The 23,317-nt window shown below is 46.9% G+C and overlaps 1 protein-coding gene across 4 annotated transcripts; it reads right to left on the bottom strand.

Annotated features, from left to right (window-relative positions):
* Positions 1-1,644: 1,644 nt before the first annotated feature.
* LOC310692187 (asialoglycoprotein receptor 1-like) lies at positions 1,645-21,835 on the bottom strand. 4 transcript variants are annotated; one of them, XM_083472846.1, is made up of 9 exons: positions 21,713-21,835; positions 16,233-16,328; positions 13,929-14,051; positions 11,747-11,842; positions 10,695-10,766; positions 8,234-8,326; positions 5,733-5,881; positions 4,048-4,154; positions 1,645-1,878 (listed from the first exon to the last, which is right to left on the bottom strand). In XM_083472846.1, exons 2-9 carry the CDS (start codon positions 16,300-16,302, stop codon positions 1,734-1,736), a joined length of 855 nt encoding a protein of 284 aa, XP_083328972.1. In that variant the 5' UTR covers positions 16,303-16,328; positions 21,713-21,835; the 3' UTR covers positions 1,645-1,733. The 4 variants fall into 4 exon arrangements, with proteins under 4 accessions (XP_083328972.1, XP_083328974.1, XP_083328973.1 ...); XM_083472848.1 differs by having other exon boundaries at positions 21,704-21,772; XM_083472847.1 differs by lacking the exon at positions 21,713-21,835 and adding an exon at positions 18,393-18,881.
* Positions 21,836-23,317: the final 1,482 nt, after the last annotated feature.

Raw genomic sequence — 23,317 nt, 5'->3', positions numbered from 1 at the left:
TTAGTTCTTGGTATGAGCTTTCGTGTGCATGCACACTTCTTCAGATACACTGAAACAGAAGTTGCCAGATCCTTCTATATAGTGAGAAGGTGGGGAGGGGTATTACTCAGAAGGGTGGTGGGAATGGGTGATTGGCAGATAGCTGAGATGAGCCTGTTGACGACTCTTAACGACTGCAATAGGTCTTACAGGAAAAGGCAAGGGGTGAGAAGGTGAGAAATGGCTTAGTCATGTATAATGAGATAAGAATCCAATGTCTTTGTTCAGACCAGGTCTCTCCATGGTTTTAAGTTTGGTAATGAGTTGCAATTCAGCAGCTTCTCTTTCCAGTCTATTTCTGAAATTCCTTTGTAGTAAAACAGCTACTTTGAGATCTTGTATAGAATGTCCTGGGAGATTGAAGTGTTCTCCTACTGGTTTCTCTGTTTTGTGATTCTTGATGTCAGATTTATGTCCGTTTATTCTTTGGCGTAAGGTTTGGCCTGTTTGTCCAATATAGAGAGCTAATACGGGTCATCGTGGTAAGATTGGGCCAAACCCCAGTCCCCTATCCTGTTCATCATACCATTTTAAACAGTTTTCACCCGCAAAGAGTCCTGGGAAACGTAGTTTGGTCACTGGGGCTGAGTGTGGTGAGGAGAGTCGTATTTCCCCCCCATGGAACTACAATTCCCAGAGTCCTCCAGGAAGCGGCGTTGAACTGGCATGGCTTCCCCCCAAGGAATTCTGGGAGTATCAGGATTTTTGAGATGCTTTGGTGGGGCACAGTCCCGAAAAACGTTGGCCTAATCTATGCTGTGACTGCACTGCCTGATTGTAAAAACAAACAAATTCAAAGCTCGTTACCAAATCAATAAAATTATCGTGAAAGAAAAGTGTTTTAAACGTTTCCAAAATAATTAAGAATAAGAATATAACTCTTGGCAGCAAAACAACTACGGTGGTACCGTGGTTCTCAAACTTAAACCGTTCTGGAAGTCCGTTCCAAAACCAAAGCGTTCCGAAACCGAGGCGCGCTTTCCCATAGAAAGCTATGCAAAACGGATTAATCCGTTCCAGACTTCTAAAAACAACCCCTAAAACAGCAGTTTCACATGGATTTTACTATTTAACGAGACCATTGATGCGTAAAATGAAAGAAATACACAATGTACTGCAGTCACACAGTCAATCAGTCGGTAGCTGAACTGGGTTCCACACAGTCACAAAAGAAAAAAGAGCCGCAAAAACTCAAACGCAAAATAAATAGCAAAAACGGACAGACCTCAGCATAACACCCAAAACAAGCATAACACTCAAAACGGAGTATGTTCGGCTTCCGAAAAAGGTTCGCAAACTGGAACACATACTTCGAGGTCTGCAGTGTTCGGGTTCCAAGTTGTTTGAGAACCAAGGTGCCACTGTACTTCAAAGTCATGTTTTTATACTATATTTTACGCTGCTTTTACACTTAAGTGTTATAAATTTGTTGTTAGCCGCCCGGAGCCCATTTTTTGAACTGGGAAGGGCGGGATATAAATAAAAATCTATTATTATTATTATTTATAAAAGTCGACGCGCTTTGCCAAAAGGACAAAGCGGTAAAATTACCGGTAAAAACCGTGAGAAACGGAAACGTTCCGGAAATAGACAATGATGACAAGGTGCGAAACGGTTCTGTTTATTTGCTGTGGAAGAGGCCGAGCGGCCTGGCAAACCCCGTGGTCTCCATGCTGGCTGCTCTGTCTGGCGACTCAGCCGTTCATCTCGCACACCCAGTTGTAGCGGCGGTTACAGTTCTCGTTGCTCCATAGCCCGTCGCGGTAGAGATGGGCACAGTGGGCCGGGTGGTAGGGCATTTCGACGGAAAAGCTATTCGGTTCCCCGAGCCGCCAGTCTCTGCAACGAGAGCGAGAGCGTGATAGGAATTTTGAGGTCTTAGATATATGGTAACGTTCATAAGCGTACCAACCAAGCACATACATAGATCAGCACAGGAAGACCAGCCTGGAACCATTTTGATTCCCAAACTGAGCAAATGTTTTCTCTGCAAGGTCAAAGTGGGAAACCTCCCCATTGTCTCTTTCCTCACAAATCCTGTCTTAAGGGCACATTTAAGATATGAATATCAACAACCTCAGATATGCAGATGACACAACCTTGATGGCAGAAAGTGAGGAGGAATTAAAGAACCTTTGAATGGGGATGAAAGAGGAGAGCGCAAAATATGGTCTGAAGCTCAACATCAAAAAAAACGAAGCTCGTGGCCACTGGGCCCATCACCTCCTGGCAAATAGAAGGGGAAGAAACAGAGGCAGTGAGAGATTTTACTTTCTTGGGCTCCATGATCACTGCAGATGGTGACAGCAGCCACGAAATTAAAAGACGTCTGCTTCTTGGGAGAAAAGCAATGACAAACCTAGACAGCATCTTAAAAAGCAGAGAGATCACCTTGCCAACAAAGGTCCGTATAGTTAAAGCTCTGGTTTTCCCAGTAGTGATGGATGGAAGTGAAAGCTGGACCATAAAGAAGGCTGATCACCGAAGAATGGATGCTTTTGAATTCTGGTGCTGGAGGAGACTCTGGAGAGTCCCATGGACTCCAAGAAGATCAAACCTCTCCATTCTGAAGCAAATCAGCCCTGAGTGGTCACTGGAAGGACAGATCCTGAAGCTGAGGCTCCAAGACTTTGGCCACCTCATGAGAAGAGAAGACTCCCTGGAAAAGACCCTGATGTTGGGAAGGATGGAGGGCACAAGGAGAAGGAGGGGACGGAGGAGGAGATGGTGGGACAGTGTTCTCGAAGCTACCAGCATGAGTTTGACCAAACTGCGGGAGGCAGTGGAAGACAGGAGTGCCTGGCGTGCTCTGGTCCAGGGGGTCACAAATAGTCGGACACGGCTAAACGACTAAACAACAACATCTGAGGGGTGGTCTTAGGTTACACCCCTTCTGTGATGTATGTACGATGTTTCTGTGGGTGGTCTTGATCTACAGGGTGGCAATTTCAAAAGTCTTTATAAGGCCTTGCTCGCCATTTTTCGGGGTTCCTCTTCTCCTGCGTGTGAGGGGAGCACCCTGTTGCAACAGATCAATAAAGATCAGGCTTACAAGCTGCTTTGCTTCTCAATATTCTCTGGCTGGCCTCTGTTATTTCTCCTACCAATAGGGAACCAGTGTAAGGACTCTATATGGGCTCTTGGATACCCCATAAGGGAAAGGGGCAATTTTTGTTTACAACAAGAGGAAGGAAGGGAATATGGCAGCCCGAGCAAAACTGTCACGCAGCTTGAATGCTCCTGCAAAGGTTCAGATCAGATCAGAGAGCCACATACAACAAAAAATAATATTTGGAATATACTGGACCCCATTAAAGGTAAAGGTAAAGGGACCCCTGACCGTTAGGTCCAGTCGTGGCCGACTCTGGGGTTGTGGCGCTCATCTCACTTTACTGGCCGAGGGAGCCGGCATACAGCTTCTGGGTCGTGTGGCCAGCAGGACTAAGCCGCTTCTGGCGAACCAGAGCAGCACACAGAAACGCCGTTTTCCTTCCCGCCAGAGCGGTACCTATTTATCTACTTGCACTTTGACGTGCTTTCGAACTGCTAGGTTGGCAGGAGCAGGGACCGAGCAACGGGAGCTCACCCCGTCGCAGGGATTTGAACCGCTGACATTCTGATCGGTAAGTCCTAGGCTCTGTGGTTTAACCCACAGCGCCACCTGCGTCCCACGTGCATGGGTAGAAGAATCTAAAAAGCCCAGGACGCAAACTTTCACGGCCCACTAGAGGCTAGGGTGGCCCATGGACCAGAAGTTTTGTATTTAGTGATAACTCTGGAAGTCTGCACTTAGTTCTGACCAGACTAAGCCTCCTAGAGCAACATCCTTACCCCATCAACCGCCCTCCCCACACAAGGGGGCGCCGCCACCACCCACTTTGGGCAACTGAGAAAAATGGCAGTCTAGTGTGTCACGAGGCTGCTGCTCTATGGTTTCGCCGGAGCGTCTTGTGGGTTTGGGGCTCGGAGGGGCAGTGGGGCACCAGGAGGGCAGAGGGTCAAACTCACATTCTGCGGATGGTGTAGCCCGTCCCGTCCACCCACTTCCAGACGCCGCTAGCCATGGTCAAGCCGATCCAGGTGTTCCGGGGCTTTGTGAGTTGGGCCACAAATTGCTGGCGAGAGAGAGAGGAAAGAAGAAAAAAGTGGTGTCACCGGGGGCAGGTTGCGGTTTTGGTTGGCGCTATTAATTGCATTTCTTTCTTTCTTTTTATAAAATATTTATTAAAGGTTTTAAACAATATAACCAACTTCACATTCACAACCAAAGAAAAGAAAAACACCATCACAATCAATCAAAAAAATCAAAAAAGACAAGAAAAACATACGAAGCATACAAAAAAACAGAAAAAGCATAAAAAAGACATGGAAAAAAAAGATTCAATTTCTTAAATATTATTTCCGTAACCCTCTTTCTTGACTCCCTCACATCTCCCTTTTCTGTGTTCCCATTTACAAAATCTTATTCAGCAAAACTTCACCTTCTTTCAAATCTTATTTTATATTATACATTTCAGCTATTATGTCTCCAATTTTTCCCCTTTATTATCAGTTATTTGAGCTTGACATAATATTGTTCAAATTTCACCTTTGTTCTTATAAACCAATTTTGCGTACTCCTTTCAAATATGTCACTAATGCCACGTTATCTTTATATCCTGCATCATTCTAACATTCATACAGTTTACAATACTTTTGCAAATATTAATTGCATTTCTTGGGGCTCGTCCATAGTTCCTTTCGCGCTTCCTAGGAAAAACCCATGTGATTTAGCGTTGGATCGGAACAAACATCCGTTGCATTTACCACGGTTTGCTGTTTGTCCCAATTCAGCAGTAATAATAATCAATCAATCAATCAATCAATCAATCAATCTTCATTATGGTCCAGAGACCCAACAAATCGTTACAAAGCAATGCACAATTCAGACATTATTTCTTATTTATACCCCGCACATCTGGCTGAGTTTCCCCAGCCACTCTAGGCAGCCCCCAACAGAAAACACAATAAAATTTCCAACATTAAAAACATCCCTGAACAGTGCTGCCTTCAGATGTCTTTTGAAAGTCAGATACAGTGGTACCTCTAGATGCGAACAGGATCCGTTCTGGAGCCCCGTTCGCATCTAGAAGCAAATGTAACCCGTGTCTGTGCGTGTCATGTTTCAGCGCTTCTGCGCATATGCGTGACATCATTTTGAGCGCCTGCACATGTGTCGAAACCCGGAAGTAACGCGCTCCGTTACTTCCGGGTTGCCGTGAAGCACAACTCAAAGCACATTCAACCTGAGGTATGACTGTAGTTGTTTATTTCCTTGACATCTGACGGGAGGGCATTCCACAGGGCGGGCGCCACCACCGAGAAGGCCCTCAGCCTGGTTCCCTGTCACCTCACTTCTCGCAGCGAGGGAACCGCCAGAAGGCCCTCGGCGCTAGACCCAGGTGTCCGGGGTGGAGACGCTCCTTCAGGTCTCCTGGGCCTTTGAGGCCGTTTAGGGCTTTCAAGGTCAGCGCCAACACTTTGAATTGTGTTCGGAAACGTACTGGGAGCCGATGCAGATCTCTCAGGACCGGTGTTATGTGGTCCCGGCGGCCGCTCCCAGTCCCCAGTCCGGCTGCCGCATTCTGGATTAGTTGCAGTTTCCGGGTCACCTTCAAAGGTGTTTCTCCCGTCTAGAGTTCGGGCCAACTTACCTGCTCCAGGTAGCTGGTGATGATGACCAGGTGAGCATCTTTATCTTCGCAGTCCAACTTGGCTTCGTCCCAAGACTTGTCCGTTTTGGAGAGCCAGTAGCAGCTGCGACTAAACGGGAGCCACCCTTTGAGGCAGCAGTGGCTTCCCACTTGGGGGGGGGGGGTAAAGAATGACAGAGAGGTCAAACTCTGATCCACGCTGCCTTACGAAAAAGAGTTGGCAGGTGAAGATCGCTTTGAGGATTTGCAAGGCATTCCTTCGGTGGTTTCCCCCTATGGGATAGCTGGTAAAAACTTCACAGAACCATAGAATCGTATACAGTGGTACCTGGGTTCTCGAACTTAATCCGTTCCGGAATCCCGTTCCAAAACCAAAGCGTTCCAAAACCAAGGCACCCTTTCCCATAGAAAGTAACTCAAAACGGATTAATCCGTTCCAGACTTTTAAAAACAACCCCTTAAAAAACAGCAACTGAACATGAATTTTACTGTCTAACGATACCATAAAATGAAAGCAGTAATCAATGTACTGCACTATAAAATAAATAGGACAGTATTGTAGATGATAAAAAATTTTTTAAAAAAATCTTAGCTGCACTAATCAGAGTCCTTGTTCGGATGGGGAATTTTATCCGTTTCCGCAGTCACACAATCAATCAGTAGCTGAACTGGGTTCCACACAGTCACAAAAACAAATGAACCGAAAAAGCCTCAAAAACGAAAACGCAAAATAAATAGCAAAAACAAAAGCGCCAAATACAGCGGCACCTTGGTTCTCAAAGTCTGTTTGACTTCCGAAACGTTCAAAAACCAAGGCGCAGCTTCTGATTGGTGCAGGCGCCCTGGAAACAATAGCTGACAGCCACGTCGGACGTTCGGCTTCTGAGAAACGTTTGAAAACTGGAACATGTACTTCTGGGTTTTCTGTGTTTGGGAACCAAGGTACGGCTGTAGTTGGAAGGTACCCCAAAGCTCATCTAGTCCAACCCCCCTGGAATGTAAGAATCTCAGCTGAAGCTTTCCTGAAAGATGGCCATCCAGTCCCTGCTTAAAATGACCATCAAGGAAAGAAAGGGAGACCGTTCCACTGTCAAACAGCTCTTAATGTAAGGAAATCTTTCCCGATGTTTAGTCTTGTCACTTGAAGCCACGGGTTCGAGTCCTGCCCTCCAGAGCAGGAGAAAACAAGCTCACTCCATGGGGCAGACCTTGAGATATTTGAAGATGGTTCCCACATCTCCTCTCAGTCTCTTTTCCAGGCTAAACACACCCAGCTCCCTCAACCATTCCTCATACGGCTTGTTTTTCAAACCCTCGGTCACCTTGGTTGCCTTCCAGCTTGTCCATCTCCTCTTTAAAATGGGGTGCCCAGAACCCAAACGGAGAACGAGTTCATTTGGAGTATTTGAAAGACAGGTTCCCCAATATGTGCTCTAATCCACTGAAGAAGCCACTTCCTATTATTATTATTATTATTATTATTATTATTATTATTATTATTATTATTTCGTACCGCCCTTCATCCAAGAATCACAGGGCAATTTGCAAGATAAAAACACCGAAATGCACACTTGATGACTTGGAGACGCTGAAAATAATAATAATAATAATAATAATAATAATAATAATAATAATAATAATAATACTAATAATAATAATAATAATTTATTTATACCCCGCCCATCTGGCTGAGTTTCCCCAGCCACTCTGGGCGGTTCCCAAACAAGTATTAAAAACAATACAGTGTTAAATATTAAAAACTTCCCTGAACAGGGCTGCCTTCAGATGTCTTTTAAAGGTAGGATAGCTGCTTATTTCCTTCACATCTGAAGGGAGGCTGTTCCACAGGGCGGGCGCCACCACCGAGAAGGCCCTCTGCCTGGTTCCCTGTAACCTCACTTCTCGCAATGAGGGAACCACCAGAAGGCCCTCGGAGCTGGACCTCTGTGTCCGGGCTGAACAATGGAGGTGGAGATGCTCCTTCAGATATACAGGACTGAGGCCGTTTAGGGCTTTAAAGGTCAGCACCAACACTTTGAATTGTGCTCGGAAATGTACTGGGAGCCAATGAAGGTATTTCAAGACCGGTGTTATGTGGTCTCGGCGGCCGCTCCCAGTCACCAGTCTGGCTGCCGCATTCTGGATTAGTTGTAGTTTCTGGGTCACCTTCAAAGGTAGCCCCACGTAGAGCGCATTGCAGTAGTCCAAGCGGGAGATAACCAGAGCATGCTCCACTTTGGCCAGACAGTCCGCGGGCAGGGAGGGTCTCATCCTGCGCACCAGATGGAGCTGGTAGACAGCTGCCCTGGACACAGAACTGACCTGCCCCTCCATGGACAGCGGTGAGTCCAAAATGACTCCCAGGCTGCGCACCTGGTCCTTCGGGGGCACAGTTGCCCCATTCAGGACCAGGGAATTATTGCATGATCCCCCTTTCCACAGTTATGCACCCCCCTTTTCCAGACAGACGCTTGAGCGCTGCTCCCCGATTAATTCCTGACCTGTCTTGTTGCTTTTAATGCTCTCCACTTCGCAATTCTGGGTCCGCACGCTGGTCCGCAGTTTAGAGATCTGCTCCTGGAACTGGGTCTTCACTGGATCAGGCCAAAGGGAAATGAGGGTCATTCCGTATGATTCTTCTTGAACCCCCCCCCAACAAATCTTCAAGGACTGACCGTTTTCTAAGCAAAGGGCTTTTAAATGGGCTGTGCTGTTTTTGTTACCAGCATTTTAAAGATTTGTTTTCTCACATGGTTTTAATTTTGTTATGGCTTAATTGCTTTTTAACATAGCTGTCATCTTTCCCCTTTTCTTGCGAGGAATCCTATTCGGAATAAGGGAATTTCCCTTAAAAAAAGGAAAACGTTGGCAGCTATGCTTTTTAACCATTATCTCTTATGTGTTTTTAGATTTTTGTATTCCATATACCGTATTTTTCGCTCTATAACACTCACCAGACCATAACACGCATGTAGTTTTTAGAGGAGGAAAATCCGTAGGCATGCCACCCGTAGGCATTCCCTCCATAACACGCACAGACATTTCCCCTTACTTTCTAGGAGGAAAAAAGTGAGTGTTATGGTGCAAAAAATACGGTACTTTTTGTAGACAATAACTACCTCGGGCACCGGAAAATGTGGGATATAAAATTAGTAGTAGTAGTAAGGTAAAGGTAAAGGGACTCCTGACCATTAGGTCCAGTCGTGGCCGACTCTGGGGTTGCGGCGCTCATCTCGCTTTAATGGCCGAGGTACAGCTTCCAGGTCATGTGGCCAGCAGGACGAAGCCGCTTCTGGCGAACCAGAGCAGCGCACGGAAACGCCGTTTACCTTCCCGCCGGAGTGGTACCTATTTATCTACTTTGACGTGCTTTCGAACTGCTAGGTTGGCAGGAGCAGGGACGGAGCAACGGGAGCTCACCCCGTCGTGGGGATTCGAACCGCCGACCTTCTGATCAGCAAGCCCTAGGCTCAGTGGTTTAACCCACAGCGCCACCTGCGTCCCTAGTAGTAGTAGAATACTGCCCTATATCCGCAGGTCTCAGGGCTGTTCGCAGCATAAGTTCACAATATAAAATCACAAAATGCGTAATCAAATTGAAAATGAAAATAATCCATGATGACTTGGAAAAAATGTTTAAAAGTACGTCGTCCCCCCTAAAATAAACCAGTCTTCTTTTTGTTGGGGAATAATTCAGACGGAAATTCCCAGGTGTCAAAAAAGGTTATTTATGTATGTCACTACTGCGGCCCGTCCTTTGTTAGCCCCAAATGGAAAACGAGCGAGGTCCCAACCAAAGAAGAATGGCAACTTAAACTGATGGAATATGCGCAGCTTATGAACCTAACATATAGAATATCTGAAGAAGTGTGCATGCACACGAAAGCTCATACCAATAACTAACTTATTTGGTCTCTAAGGTGCTACTGGAAGGAATTTTTTTTATTTTATTTTATTTATTTTATTTTATTTTGAATATGGAATAAGAGAACAAGAAGAACATACGTTTAAAGAAGATTAGAAAATTATTGAATATATGGGGGGGGGACTGCTTACACTTGAAAACATTGGCAGCATTAAGATAAATTCAGCAGTGTAAATACGTTTTGATGGATGTTAATAATGGAATACTGAACGGTTTGGTTTTATGGATGTAATAATGGACCACTGAATGGTTTAGTAAAATATGCAGGGATTTATGATATGCAAAATGAGCCATGGAACGAGAAGAAGGGAAATCACTGATATTTTAAGGTTGTTTAAATGAGCGTTCTAAATTGTGAAACAGAAAAATTAATAAAAATTATATTAAAAAAGAAAATGAAAACAACCCAATAACACTCACAATTTTAAAAGGGCATTGTATATTAATTAACCAAAGGCTTGGTTGAAGAGGAACCTTTTTGCCTGGCGCCTAAAGTTGTATAATGAAGGGGTACCATTATTAGAAAGGGACGCGGGTGGTGCTCTGGGTTAAACCACAGAGCCTAGGACTTGCCGATCAGAAGGTCGGCGGTTCGAATCCCCGCGACGGAGTGAGCTCCCGTTGCTCGGTCCCTGCTCCTGCCAAGCTAGCAGTTCGAAAGCACATCAAGTACAAGTAGATAAATAGGTACCACTCTGGCGGGAAGGTAAACGGCGTTTCCATGCGCTGCTCTGGTTCGCCAGAAGCGGCTTAGTCCTGCTGGCCACATGACCCGGAAGCTGTACGCCGGCTCCCTCGTCCAGTAAAGCGAGATGAGCACCGCAACCCCAGAGTCGGCCACGGATGGACCTAATGGTCAGGGGTCCCTTTACCTTATCATTATTAGAAATAATAATAATAGCAGCAACAAAATAGTTACTAACCTAAATTAATAACTAAAAAGTACAGCCTGCCCAAATTCTGGTGCAACCACCACCTCCCCTCACACGGGGGGGGGGACCCACATCTGTCTCACAGCTGCTTCTGCACGGACGTACCTTCCTTTGCCTCTTCGGTCAGGTTTTGCACCATATGTTCAATCTTCACCAGTTGCTTCAAATCTTCTGCCTCTGGAACCAGCAGAAAGAGGTGAGGTTGGGGGAAATGGTTTGGGGATGTTGCAGGAATTTATGTACAGGTTGGGGGGGGGTTGCCCCTCCAGCAGATATCATGCACATGCAGCCCACTACCAAAACCAGCACAATTGTTTTTTCGGCTTTTGTGATTTCCCCCGCAAAACACTTCATCACAGTTTCTTCCTGTCTATTCAAAGGGCCTTTGCTGCACAATACCAAATGTAAGAATTCGCTGATCAATGGATCTCTGTACTGGCTCACTGGGAAAACTTCAGAAATTCCTATAGACAGGTGAGCTCAGCTCCTCAGCAGCCCCTCTGCCTGAGTGATAATCCCTGGCATCCTGATACCTGAGTGCCAGACAGGTAGCCATTCCAGAAAGAACAAACCCAGATGGAGACAAAAGGGTGGGATTCACTTGGCTGGGAAACAGGGAAATGTAAATATATTTTTTGTTTCACTTGATGGGTGTTTGGTGGAGGGCAAGGAGAACCATGGGGCAGGGTCCAGGATGCTCAGATTACGGCCACCAGACCTCCCCTTTCATGATGTAACCATGATTTGGTTTGGGGGGGTGCAACATGGGGATTAGGTAAAGGTAAAGGGACTCCTGACCATTAGGTCTTGCCGATCAGAAGGTCGGCGGTTCAAATCCCCGCAATGACGGGGTGAGCTCCCGTTGCTCTGTCCCTGCTCCTGCTAACCTAGCAGTTCGAAAGAACCTCAAAGTGCAAGTAGATAAATAGGTACCACTCCAGCGGGAAGGTAAACGGCATTTCCGTGCGCTGCTCTGGTTCGCCAGAAGCGGCACAGTCCTGCTGGCCACATGACCCGGAAGCTGTATGCCAGCTCCCTCGGCCAGTAAAGCGAGATGAGCGCTGCAACCCCAGAGTCGGCCACAACTGGACCTAATGGTCAGGGGTCCCTTTACCTTTACCTTACACATGGAAAGAAGATCTGCTTCCTGGACTCACCCTTCTTTTTCAGAGCGGTGATCTCCGCCGAGACCGTGCGGTTGATGCTTTTCAAAGTCTCCTCCATTCCTTTCAATTCACCGACAGATTTCCGACCTGGGGGGAGGGAGCAAAGTTCGAAACTCCCATTCTTATAGGCGCCTTTTGCTTTTTAAAAATATTTTAAATTAATTTTTCATTAATAAGAATCCAGTATGTTCTGACAAAGGGTGGTAGATGAATTTAATAAGCCCACCAATCAAAGCGGCTGAGGGGGCGCCGGTGGGGGGGTGTCAATCTGAAAGGTAGACTGTTCCTAAATGGTTGTGTTCTTTTTTTTAACATATTTTTTATTAAATTTTTCCATATTTCATTTAATTCAGTATACATATTCACAACTTATATTATTTGCTCAACGTGAGCTTTGATTTCTATCTCTCTTTCTGACATCCCTATAGCCTATAACATATCTTTCGCATTCCCATAATCACTTCTTTATCTATAATCACCTTAAGAAATCACATTCTTATTTATAAATCAGCATCTTAAATTCACTTTACAAAACATTTCACGTTAATGCTACAAACGTTTTTAAATGAGTTCAATTTTCTTTCAGATAATGAACAAATTTGCTCCAGTCCTTTTGATATTTTTCTTCCTAATTCTCCCCGTCAGCTTCGTCAACTCCACAAATTCTACCATTTTTATTCTCCAGTCTTCCAATGTAGGGAGTTTTCGCTGCTTCCACCTTCGAGCCAGGAGGATTCTCGCTGCCGTTGTGGCATACATAAATAGATTTACATCTTTTTTATAAATTTCTCCATCAATTAGCCCTAATAAGAATGCCTCTGGTTTTTTGCAGAAATTATATTTTAGTATCTTTTTAAATTCATTGTAGATAATATCCCAGAAAGGCCTTAACCTTAGCACAGGACCACCACATATGTAGGAAGTTCCCTTCCTTCACCTAACATTTCCAACATAATTTACCTGACACCTAAATGGTTGCGTTCTTCTGAGTTCGCCACCCCACAATCGTGGACTCCACACCTGGTTGTCAAATGGGGGGTCCCCCCTTTTGCCAGGGGGTACTCTTTTGCCAGGGTAATGGGTGGCGCTGGTGGTACAGAGCCTAGGACTTGCCGATCAGAAGGTCGGCGGTTCGAGTCCCCGCGACGGGGTGAGCTCCCATTGCTTTCTCCCAGCTCCTGCCCACTTGGCAGTTTGAAAGCACGTCAAAGTGCAAGTAGATAAATAGCTACCGCTCTGGCGGGAAGGTTTAGCAGGAAACCCCCCCCCCCCAATCATTCAGTTTGTACAAAATTCACACACACTCACACTCACACACTACATACGCTACGCTTCTGTTATAAATTCATAGAAAATCAACCATACATCGGATTTGCACTGTTCCACTTTTATTTTACTCCATGAAGGAAGGACTACAAAATGGGGAAGATTTGATACACGGCAGCCAGTTGCTATGCCACCCCTGATGGTCCTAGACAGAAGACAAACAAGATCACAAAGAACTTGCATATGGGAGTGGATTCAGCACGGACTGGAACAAAGGACAATGATCAGATCTTCCCTCAGGGGGCAGGAAACTGCGACTACCTTTTGTCTTCAGAAAATGACTCATGGGGAGGGGTAGAAGGGAACCAGCCAGGTGACAGGACACTCAGGTTACCACCACAACTCCTCCCTCAACCCCCCCTTGCTGTGATGTATGTATGATGTTTCTGGGGTGGTCTTGATCTACAGGGTGGGAATTTCAAAAATTTTTATAAGGTCTTGCACACCATTTTCTGTGTCTTTTCCTCTCTCCTGCAAGTGAGGGGAGCACCCTGTTGCAACAGTTCAATAAAGGCCAAGCCTACAGGCTGCTGATTTGCTCCAATTTACTCTGGTTGGTGTCTTTACTTTTTGTCCAAGGGAGCCCTCGGATTTTTCCGGTAACAAAGGTAAACGGCGTTTCCGTGCGCTGCTCTGGTTCGCCAGAAGCGGCTTAGTCCTGCTGGCCACATGACCCGGAAGCTGTACGCCGGCTCCCTCGGCCAGTAAAGCGAGATGAGCGCCGCAACCCCAGAGTCGGCCACGACTGGACCTAATGATCAGGGGTCCCTTTACCTTTATCTTTACCCCTCATTGCCACACCCGCACCCGAGGAGCCGGATATCTCACCCGCTGAGCCACTACTCACCCGTTAAGCCGAACACGGCGACTGCAATGGTGAAGACGCAGACGAGTCCCAGCAGGATGAACACTAGGCGGTGGCCAGGGCAGACGCGCCGGCCCCAGGAGTCCGAGGGGCGCAGGCCGAATTCTGCAGGGATAAAGAAGCTTTTTCAGCCTTTTCCTGCCTTACCACCTTGTACGCGTGCGGTGCTGGAGGAGACTCTTGAGAGTCCCATGGACTGCAAGAAGATCCAACCTCTCTATTCTGAAGGAAATCAGCCCTGAGTGCTCACTGGAAGGGCAGATCCTGAAGCTGAGACTCCAAGGCTTTGGCCACCTCATGAGAAGAGAAGACTCCCTGGAAAAGACCCTGATGTTGGGAAAGATGGAGGGCACAAGGAGAAGGGGACGAGAAAGGATGAGATGGTGGGACAGTGTTCTCGAAGCGACCAGCATGAGTTTGACCAAACTGCGGGAGGCAGTGGAAGACAGGAGTGCCTGGCGTGCTCTGGTCCAGGGGGTCATGAAGAGGCGGACACGACTAAACGACTAAACAACAACAAAGAACTAATTCCCTGGGGGCCAGATCTGGCCCAATCACCTTCTCAGTCCGGCCTGCGGACGGTCCAGGAATCAGCGTGTTTTTACATGAGTCGAATGTGTCCTTTTATTTAAAATGCATCTCTGGGTTATGTGTGGAGCATAGGAATTCGTTAATTTCCCCCGCAAAAAAATATAGTCCAGCCCACCACAAGGTCTGAGGGACGGTGGACCGGACCCCTGCTGAAAAAGTTTGCTGACCCCTGTCCAAGTATTTCAGAGTTGGATGGGACCCCCACAAGTCATCTAACCGAACCCCAGCCCATGCAGAAATTACAGCGGAAGAATCCCTTACAGGTGGCCATCCGACCTCTGGGCTAATCTATACCAGTCAATTAAAACATTTAAAATGTGTTATAGGCGATGCTTTCGCTTTTGGACCGCGTTTAGCTCAGCAGCAAAAAGAGCCGTCGCCTGGCCCTAAAGGGTTAACTTTGGGTGAATCGCCAATGTGTTGAGGAGCCTGGCATTGGAATTGTAAATGACAGGCTCCTCGATGTGCCAGCAGAGGGCACTATAGAGCAGAGATGTCGACGAGAAATTGCATTGAGAGCCACTATACTGTTTTTTAATGTGTTTTTTTCCAGATCGGTGTAGATCCAGCCTCAGTCTAAGATCCTACGCAGAAGGAGATTCCTGCATCTTTGCCAACAAGGCTTTAAAGAGGGGATCTTTATCCCAGTACTGAAACGAAATCTTGAATTGTTTTTAAATGTCGGTGTTGTTTTTATATACGGAATTGGTTTATAGATGGAACTGTTCTGCTTTTTTATATACAGTGGTACCTCGGGTTAAGTACTTAATTCGTTCTGGAGGTCTGTTCTTAACCTGAAACTGTTCTTAACCTGATGCACCACTTTAGCTAATGGGACTTGCCAATCAGAAGGTCGGCGGTTCGAATCCCTGTGACGGGGTGAGCTCCCGTTGCTCGGTCCCTGCTCCTGCCAACCTAGCAGTTCGAAAGCACGTCAAAGTGCAAGTAGATAAATAGGTACCACTCCGGCGGGAAGGTAAACAGAGTTTCCGTGTGCTGCTCTGGTTCTCCAGAAGCGGCTTAGTCCTGCTGGCCACATGACACGGAAGCTGGACGCCGGCTCCCTCGGCCAACAAAGCGAGATGAGCGCTGCAACCCCAGAGTCAGCCACAACTGGACCTAATGGTCAGGGGTCCTTTATCTTGGGTTAAGTCCTTAATTCGTTCCGGAGGTCCATTCTTAACCTGAAACTGTTCTTAACCTGAAGCACCACTTTAGCTAATGGGGCCTCCTGCTGCCGCCGCGCGATTTCTGTTCTCATCCTGAAGCAAAGTTCTTAACCCGAGGTACTATTTCTGGGTTAGCGGAGTCTGTAACCTGAAGCGTATGTAACCTGAAGCATATGTAACCTGAGGTACCACTGTATTAACCTGTGTTTTATACACACACACATACACACACACACACACACTGTTTTTGGACCTGTTTTGGGGTTGCATCCACTTTCTAAACTCCTGGTTATGTTTTCCTAGATAAGAATATTTTTCGCAGGCGCCGATCAAGTTCCCACCTGATATCAATTGGCAGGGAGTTCCAAAGGTGCCGCCACATGAAAAAAGATTGATTTCTTACAGAAGTGGAATGGGTTTTTATGTGGCACCGTCGCCTGGGCGCATACGGGGTAAGAAATATGGTGAAATACACAAGATGAGTGTTTGCGAAAGACAGAGAAACAGGATGGACAGAGAAACGTACCTCCGCTGTTCCGATCCTCCTCCTTGTCCTCCATATTTGGGGATCTAGTGTCTTGGCGACGCTTGATCATTCGGGGTCAGAGAAGGCATGAGAAACCTGGAACCAGAAGGATGGGATTTTGAAGGCAAAAATCCTGCCCCCTGCAACATAAATCTTGGCTACATCCATGCTTTCAAAGTAATAATAATAATAATAATAATAATAATAATAATAATAATAATATATTATTTATACCCCGCCCATCTGGCTGGGCCTCCCCAGCCACTCTGGGCAGCTTCCATAAAAACCAAAAATACAGTAAAATATCACACGTTAAAAACTTCCCTGAACAGGGCTGCCTTAAGATGTCTTCTGAATGTCAGGTAGTTGTTTATCGCTTTGACATCTGCTGGAAGGGCGTTCCACAGGGCGGGCGCCACCACCGAGAAGGCCCTCTGCCTGGTTCCCTGTAGCTTTGCTTCTCGCAATGAGGGAACTGCCAGAAGGCCCTCGGCGCTGGACCTCAGTGTCCGGGCTGAACGATGGGGGTGGAGACGCTCCTTCAGGTATACTGGACCGAGGCCGTTTAGGGCTTTCAAGGTCAGCGCCAACACTTTGAATTGTGCTCGGAAACGTACTGGGAGCCAATGTAGGTCTTTCAGGACCGGTGTTATATGGTCTCGGCGGCCGCCCCCAGTCCCCAGTCTGGCTGCCGCATTCTGGATTAGTTGTAGTTTCCGGGTCACCTTCAAAGGTAGCCCCACATAGAGCACATTGCAGTAGTCCAAGCGAGAGATAACCAGAGCATGCGCCACTCTGGCAAGACAGTCTGCGGGCAGGGAGGGTCTCATTCTGCGTACCAGATGGAGCTAGTAAACAGCTGCCCTGGACACAGAACTGACCTGCGCCTCCATGGACAGCTGTGAGTCCAAAATGACTCCCAGGCTGCGCACCTGGTCCTTCAGGGGCACAGTTACCCCATTCAGGACCAGGGAATCCTCCACACCTGCCCTCCTCCCACCCCCCAAAAACAGTACTTCTGTCTTGTCAGGATTCAACCTCAATCTGTACAGTAGTGGATTTCTCTGAGTTTATAGTAACAAACCAACCCACCTCAAAGTCAATAGATCCCACAAGCCAGACGTCTGTCCAGCTCCCTCCCGGTTGATTTAGGCCAGATATTGGCAAGGCAAAGTCCAAAACGCCGCCTTCAAATTGGGAAATTCCTCGTCATCAGACACACAGATTTAAAATACACAGATTAATAAACACATCCTCAATCATTAACACAGGCTCTCTCTAAAAACGTAATAAAACAGGCACCGGGCTTTGGGTGGTGGTTTAACGCCCCAAAAGGAAAAGCAGGGTGTTAATTGCTGCAGCCATCAGATTAAACGTATTTCACTGAAATTAGTTTCCAAATAGGCTGCGATTCCAAAGAATTCGCAACCACAATCCATTTTAATTCTTTGCATTATTTCAGCCGGAAAAACCCTGGGGTCTCAGTTTGACACGAATTTTGGCTTCCTTGCATTAACCCGGAGCTAAGATTTAAGTGAAAACATTGGCTACTGATGACCACAATTGTTTGATATTGACGCACTGAAATTTCCAAATGGGGAAAAAAACTGATTTAATGCCCTAGAGTTGGCGAAGACACCTCAAAATTCAACGCCCAAAATTACCGCTCTAAAGAGAAAACAAAACTGAGCTACAGAATATTTCCTGGTGGTGGGGAAAACACACAAAACAGACTGCAATCTGAATGTTCCTGTTTGATTTTCCAATATGAGCAAATGGATTTGTTTCAGACCCAGATATTTTTCACCCTGCTAGGAGTCGTCTGGAACGTAAGAGCACGAGAAGAACTCTGCAGGATCAGGTCCGTGGCCCATCGAGTCCAGGATCCTGTTCTCACAGTGGCCAACCGGATGCCCATCGTAGGAAACCCGCGAACAGGATTCGAACACGAGACCCGCTCTCCCCTCTTGTGGTTGGATTCAGAAGCCTTGGCGGCAGGGCACAGGCATTCTGCCTAGTAGCCACCAATAGCCCTCTCCATTAATTCTCTTTTAAAGCCGTCACTGCCTCCAGTGGCAGGGAGTTCCGCAGTCCAACTCTGCGCTGAATCTGCAATGTTCAGCTGCCTCGAATGCCCATGCATATAAATGTTATACAAACCTCTTCTCACGTCCCCGTTCGCTCTCCTTTTTCTCCAAACTCTCAAGTCCCAAACGCTGCAATTTTTCCTTACTCAGAGGTCGCTCCTCAGCTCCCCCAACACTTCCCTTTCAGCAAAAACCCACAAGTGGAGATAAAATTCTCGAGCCGGACACACGTGGGGGGGGGGGAACACAACGATCCGTTTCTCCCGACTGCGTCCAGATTTTTGGAACCAATCGATGCTTCTACGGCTCCGGCAAATGGATCATTATCTCCTCAAAAGGACTGACAAGCAGCCCTTTTGGATTGGCTCCCAAAGGGAGTTGAAGCATTGAGCCGAAAGGGACCCAGGGGTCATCTAGCCCAACCCCGTGCTGTTGCAGGATTTTTCCCAGACAGACACGGGTTCAACAAGGAAGGTCCGATTTATTGACTGCACAGGGCTCCAGTGAGATACATCTGAAAAGGCTGGAAGCCTCGATTAGCCGCTGAGGGCTGCTTTTATAGTGAAAATAATCTCCTACGGGATTATTTCAGAAATGAGGAACCTCTATCAGGCAGGCAAAAATTTAAAAAGCGGAACTATACTCATGCAGGCAAGAGAAACAGAACTTTTTTAGCTTCCCTTCCTGTCCTGCGTGCCCCAAACTGTGAGCACGTGAAGATTTTTCGTTGAAACTGCTGATCTGTGCAAGTTTAAAAACAGACACTGCAGGGGTACCTCAGTTTATGAACTTAATCCGTTCCGGATGTCCGTTTCTTTTTTATATATATAATTATTTTTATTGGAAATTTTATTTACAACAGAACATGAGCAATACAGAAATCCACCTTCATTAAACGTGAACATAACATACAATCAGCATAACATAGAACAAATTTGTTGTTGCTGTTGAGCCGTTTAGTCATGTCCGCCTCTTTGTGGCCCCCTGGACCAGAGCACGCCAGGCACTTCTGTCTTCCACTGCCTCCCCCAGTTGGGTCAAACTCATGCTGGTCACTTTGAGAACACTGTCCCACCATCTCATCCTCCGTCATCCCTTCTCCTTGTGCCCTCCACCTTCCCCAACATCAGGGTCTTTTCCAGGGAGTCTTCTCTTCTCATGAGGTGGCCAAAGTCTTGGAGCCTCAGCTTCAGGATCTGTCCTTCCAGTGAGCACTCAGGGCTGGTTTCCTTCAGGACGGAGAGGTTGGATCTTCTTGCAGTCCATGGGACTCTCCAGAGTCTCCTCCAGCACCAGAATTCAAAAGCATCCATTCTTCTGTGATCAGCCTTCTTGTTGGTCCAGCTCTCACTTCCATATATCACTACTGGGAAAACCAGAGCTTTAACTATACGGACCTTTGTTGGCAAGGTGATGTCTCTACTTTTTAAGTAGGTTTGTCTCTGTTAATCTAGCCAGTTCAATATACTCTTAACAATTTGTCATGCCATTCCCTTTTTGTTGGCACAATTTCTTTTTCCCAGTTTTTAGCAATTAGGATCCTTGCCACTCCTGTGGCATAGAGGAATAAAAAAGAAAAATGCGGATGTCCATTCTTAAACCGAAACTGTTCTTAAACCAAGGAGCGCTTTCCCAAATGAGGTGCCCTTCCCCCGTTTGGATTCAGTTCTTAGACCGAGGTAAAGTTCGCAAACCAGGACACTGTTTCCGGAGTTCGTAAACCGAATTGTTCGTAAACCGGACTGTTCTTAAAACCGAGGTGCCACTGTAGTTAGCTCACCCCGCCTGACAGACGCGTGTCAGGCTTCCTGCCATAGTTGGCTTATTATACAGTGGTACCTCGGGTTAAACCACAGAGCCTAGGACTTGCCAATCAGAAGGTTGGTGGTTCGAATCCCCACGACGGGGTGAGCTCCCATTGCTTGGTCCCTGCTCCTGCCCACCTAGCAGTCAAAGTGCAAGTAGATAAAGAGGTACCGCTCCAGCAGGAAGGTAAATGGCATTTCCGTGCGCTGCTCTGGTTCGCCAGAGGCCGCTTAGTCATGCTGGCCACATGACCCGGAAGCAAGATGAGCGCCGCAACCCCAGAGTCGGCCACGACTGGACCTAATGGTCAGGGGTAGCTTTACCTTTACCTTGGGTTAAGTACTTAATTTGTTCTGGTGGTCCGTTCTTAACCTGAAACTGTTCTTAACCTGAAGCACCACTTTAGCTAATGGGGCCTCCTGCTGCTGCTGCGCCACCGGAGCACAATTTCTGTTCTCATCCTGAAGCAAAGTTCTTAACCCGAGGTACTATTTCTGGGTTAGCGGAGTCTGTAACCTGAAGCATATGTAACCTGAAGCGTCCGTAACCCGAGGTACCACTGTAACACAAACATCCTGTCTCCATCACTTCCCACTCTGTGGAATCAAAATATATGTGAAAGACAACAATCCCGTGACTGCAGTCACGGAGCAGGAATTCTAACAATCCCTGCCCACTCCTGCTTGCACACAAGTAGGAGTTGGGATCGGGGCTGCTCCGATAGGCAGCATGAAGCCTCCCTTCACAGCTTAGTTTCTGGGGTCAAGGAAGGTGGAGGCAGCCCGGAAACTCCATCTGAGAGCCCCTGCACCACCATCCGATGGGGACTTCTGAGCAGCTCCTGAAGCCAGCCAGAGCCAACTGCTCCAGGCTGCTGAGACTGCCGCTGCTGCGTTTCCCAGGGACATTAGATGAAATCCGGGGATATTCCGGGGATGGAATTTCTTCCAGGACTTATTCGCAAATCCGGGGACTGTCCCCAGGAAACGGGGACGCCTGGTAACCCTAGGGTAGAATCATAGAATCATAGAAGAGTTGGAAGAGACCACAAGGGCCATCGAGTCCAACCCCCTGCCAAGCAGGAAACACCATCAGAGCACTCCTGACATATGGTTGTCAAGCCTCTGCTTAAAGACCTCCAAAGAGTAGAGAATCTACAGGCCAGAGGGGCTAGAATAATAATAATAATAATAATAATAATAATAATAATAATAATAATAATAACAACATTTTATTATTTGTACCCCGCCCATCTGGCTGGGTTTCCCCAACCACTCTGGGCGGCTTCCAACAAAGATTGAAAATACCGTATTTTTTGCTCTATAAGACTCACTTTTCCCCTCCTAAAAAGTAAGGGAAATGTGTGTGCGTCTTATGGAGCGAATGCAGGCTGCGCAGCTATCCCAGAAGCCAGAACAGCAAGAGGGATTGCTGCTTTCACTGCACAGCGATCCCTCTTGCTGTTCTGGCTTCTGAGATTGAGAATATATTTTTTTCTTGTTTTCCTCCTCCAAAAACTAGGTGCGTCTTGTGGTCTGGTGCGTCTTATAGAGCGAAAAATACGGTACATTAAAATACCTTCTTTACCTGTTTTTTCTGTCTCTCTATTGGTCCGTTTGCTGTCGCCCTTCCCCACGGAGACTTTCGCTATGGACTCCTCGCCCCCAATCTTTGAACTGTCAACATCGCTCATGTGCCATGCCCAAATTTAGAACTTTCCGGCTGCGGGGAAGGGAGAAATCCTTTTGCTGGCTCCAACACAGCGAGCCCTGGACCCTGAGCCACAATACACAGGCCAGCTTAAGCATGGCTAATAATGTTCTAACAACGTATATAGCTTGTATTGTCTCACAGTTCTTGAATAAAGAACGTATGGTGGAGATACAACTGATAAAATAAATCAATATTTTATGAACAAAATTAGAGAAGGTAGTCAATCAATATTACTGAGGCAAACGAGCTTTTCATTAGCCCCAATCCTGTAGCAACAAACCAAGACAATATAGTCAATTGGTATAGAGCAGGGGTAGGCAACCTAAGACCCGGGGGCCGAATCCAGCCCTATCGCCCTCTAAATCCGGCCTGCGGACGGTCTGGGAATCAGCGTGTTTTTACATGAGTAGAATGTGTCCTTTTATTTAAAATGCACCTCTGGGTTATTTGTGGGGCACAGGAATTCGTTCATTTTCCCCAGAATGCGGCAGCTAGACTGGGGACTGGGAGTGGCCACCGAGACCACATAACACCAGTCCTGAGAGATCTGCATTGGCTCCCAGTACGTTTCCAAGCACAATTCAAAGTGTTGGTGCTGACCTTGAAAGCCCTAAACGGCCTCAGTCCAGTATCCCTGAAGGAGCGTCTCCACCCCCATCGTTCTGCCCAGACACTGAGGTCCAGCACCGAGGGCCTTCTGGCGGTTCCCTCATTGCGAGAAGCAAAGTTACAGGGAACCAGGCAGAGGGCCTTCTTGGTGGTGGCGCCTGCCCTGTGGAACGCCCTCCCTTCAGGTGTGAAGGAAATAAGCAGCTATCCTACCTTTAAAAGACATCGGAAGGCAGCCCTGTTTAGGGAAGTTTTTAACGTGTGATATCTTACTGTATTTTTGGTTTCTATGGAAGCCGCCCAGAGTGGCTGGGGAGGCCCAGCCAGATGGGCGGGGTATAAATAATAAATTATTATTATTATTATTATTATTATTATTATTATTATTATTATTACAACCCCCTGAGATGGGATCCTGCTCTCCCCCTCCCCCCCCCCAAGGAAAGCAGCAAGGCCAAAGGGATGAACACAGCCGTGGGGGTGGTCTGGGAGGGGTGGTCAAGGCAGGACACAAACCCAGATGATTGACCATTTGTAGGGTGGCACCCATTTCCAAGCTGGCACCCTATAAATGTTTGGGACTACGACTCCCGTCAGCTTCCAGAAGGAAGCCCAGAAGCTGCAGGATTGGACCAGGGGCCGATCTAGTCCAGCATTCTGTTCTGTGATAGGAATTTTGAGGTCTTAGATATATGTTCAATGTTCATCAATGTACCAACCAAGCACGTACATAGATCAGCACAGGAAGACCGACCAGAAACCGTTTTTTATTCCCAAACTGACCAAATGTTTTCTCTGCAAAGTCAAAGGAAAATGGAAAAGCCTCCCCATTGTCTCCTCCTTCACAAATCCTGTCTTAAGGGTATGTCT

Source organism: Podarcis liolepis, assembly GCF_965112155.1.
Source record: "Podarcis liolepis genome assembly, chromosome: 13".
NCBI classification, from domain to species: Eukaryota; Metazoa; Chordata; class Lepidosauria; order Squamata; family Lacertidae; genus Podarcis; species Podarcis liolepis.
Note: the sequence above shows the minus strand (reverse complement) of the source record. Positions and strands in the feature narration are given on the sequence as shown.